Genomic DNA, 2,433 nt, shown 5'->3' on the forward strand with positions numbered 1-2,433 from the left:
TGAATTTTGAAAAATCATCGTTAAATGTCAGAAAATACAGTTTCTTGCCTAATGACTCGACTTCCATAGGTCCACATACATCCGCATAAATAATTTCGCGAGGTTTAGTCGCCCGATTGATTTTCTCCTGAAAACTCGATCTATGATGTTTCCCGTACGCGCAACGTTCACAGAAAAAGTTACTATTCTCTACCACTTTCATATTTGAATTCTTTAAGAACTCTTTAACATGCCTGATATTTTGATGACATAGCCGTTCGTGCCATAACTGTAACGTGTCCGCGTTTGACTCCGCTCTATTGCTAAAATTACAAACTGACGGTATGATAACTCGCGTATCTACTTTATACAAATTTCCAATAACTGAACCTCTTGCTATTATTTTCCGATTTTGTAAAAATACACAATTGGTCCCTTCCTTTGAAATACAGAAATCTACGCCCCTTCTTGCGACAGATCTAATCGAAAATAAATTTGTTTTCATACCTGGTACGTACAGAACATCGTTCATTGTACATGTTACCCATTTGCCGTCCACAAAAGTCTCTACTTTAATTTTTCCTTTGCCGCACGCATCCATGAATGTACCATCGTCGATCTCTATCATCGTATTATCGAATTCTTCGAAGACGCTAAACCATTCCCGTCGTTCTGTCATGTGATCCATAGCTCCTGAATCGATTATCCAAACATCAGCTTGTATCGCTGAGGTATTTCCTAATAGACCAATTCCGCTGTGATCCCGATTTTGATTTCTAGGTTCCTGGTTGTCTCTTCTGTCACTTTTAAAACAATTTTTACTTGTGTGGCCTTTCCTTTTGCATATAAAGCATCTAAAGCAATCCTTCTTTAGATGGCCAACTTTTCCACAATTGAAGCAGCTTGGTCCTTGTTTCTCGTATTCACGTTTACTTGACTGCTTCTGCTGTTCCCTTTTATAATTATTATTTTTTGTTACCAGTACCACCGATGTTTCCTGGTCGTCTTTCTTCCAACTGATTTCTTCCGTCATCAGCCTGGAACTAAGCCTGTCTAAGGTCTTCTTTTCTTCTTCCACGGAATCCCACGCACTGTGAAAATGATCAAATTTGTATGGTAACACCGATAAAATGCGTGTTATCAGCATTTTCTCGCCAATTTCACTTCCAAGGGCTTTCATCTTTGCCGCTATGAGTTCCAACTTTGATAGGTTGTACGAGACATTTTCAGATTCTTCCCATTTAAGATCGAAGAACTGCTCCTGGACCATATTTAAATTCTCATCCGACTTCATGTCATATACTGTATTCAACTTTTTCCACATTTCGTGTGCTGTTGTGCAACATAAAACAAGATTCAACGGTTTCCTTCCTACTGAAGTCACGATTAATTTTCGCGCTAATCGATCTGCTTTCAAAAAACTTTCACGAGCGATTTCTTTCTCCGCGCTGTTACCTGGATGACACAGATTACCTTCACACACATTGATCAGGTCGTTATCTTCGCCCAAAAGTGTACGCATAACAAAACGCCACTGGAGCCAATTTTCGTCACCGCGTAACATCTCGATCTTCGCATTTGCTGATTCCATTTTAGCACTATCCCTTATTTTACTATGCACAACACTTTAACAATTTGTTCACTTCACGTTGCTACCTTGCAATTTACAGCCCTGGGCCCATAACCTGTTGAGGTTATTCGATGTGTAAACAGAGAAAACACGTGGATAAGTTGTAAGGCAGAAAATATATTTAAATAGAAGTGTAATAAGTAAGAATACAATTTGAGCTGGTCCAGAACCGCACGCAAGCTGTGTTACCCAATAACTGAAAAACCCCGAAGTCAACGTCGCCTGTCTACTGTTTATGGCCTGACTTCGTCGCAGTCTTTTATCTACGCGCTGTCGATGGCTTCAGTGCTTGAGTAAAACTAAAAAGACCGGATGTAGAGTTTTCTTAGAAGTGGTAACCACTTCAACAGCGAACCTAAGCCCGCAGACAAAGAAGCTGGCACGGAGGAAGCCAGAGAAGCGACGACGCTAGGGGGTCGAAAATGCGCATCCTCCAGACGAACCTAGGAGGATCAAGGCGAGCGCAAGACCTGCTCTACCAAACCATTCGGGAGAGCACGGTCGCCCTAGCGGTGGTGGCGGAACCATACAGAGTCCCGGATGCTTCGGAATGGGCCGGAGATACGGACGGAATCGTTGTCGTCACCTGGACATCAACGCCCGGGGCATTCGCCCGCGGAGCCCTGCTGGAACGCGGCAACGGATACGTAGCGATCGAGTGGGCAGGGATGGTGGTGGTGGGTGTGTACGTGTCACCCAACAGCGGAAGGGCAACATTCGAGGAATTCCTGGACGGAGTCGGCGACTGCGTCAGGCGACGACTCCCCCGGCAAGTGCTCGTCCTGGGAGACATCAACGCGCACTCCATGGTATGGGGGAACGCC

General features: G+C 44.1%; 1 protein-coding gene across 1 annotated transcript; it reads right to left on the bottom strand.

Annotated features, from left to right (window-relative positions):
• Positions 1-213: 213 nt before the first annotated feature.
• LOC117239237 lies at positions 214-1,570 on the bottom strand. The gene is made up of 3 exons (XM_033504686.1): positions 959-1,570; positions 487-763; positions 214-302 (listed from the first exon to the last, which is right to left on the bottom strand). Exons 1-3 carry the CDS (start codon positions 1,568-1,570, stop codon positions 214-216), a joined length of 978 nt encoding a protein of 325 aa, XP_033360577.1.
• Between the last annotated feature and the right edge of the window lie 863 nt (positions 1,571-2,433).

This window comes from Bombus vosnesenskii, unplaced genomic scaffold (genome assembly GCF_011952255.1).
Source record: "Bombus vosnesenskii isolate JDL3184/JDL3185 unplaced genomic scaffold, Bvos_JDL3184-5_v1.1 scf7180000013889, whole genome shotgun sequence".
In the NCBI taxonomy this organism is placed as follows: Eukaryota; Metazoa; Arthropoda; class Insecta; order Hymenoptera; family Apidae; genus Bombus; species Bombus vosnesenskii.

What these genes read in the sequence shown, in the direction of transcription:
- LOC117239237 (XM_033504686.1), bottom strand. Translation starts at nt 1,570, where the DNA reads ATGGAATCAGCAAATGCGAAGATCGAGATGTTACGCGGTGACGAAAAT. An exon ending in AGGAAACATCGGTGGTACTG is followed by an intron (nt 764 to 958) that starts GTAACAAAAAAT and finishes AGAGACAACCAG; the next exon opens with GAACCTAGAAATCAAAATCG. An exon ending in CGATGTTCTGTACGTACCAG is followed by an intron (nt 303 to 486) that starts GTATGAAAACAA and finishes TTGTAATTTTAG; the next exon opens with CAATAGAGCGGAGTCAAACG.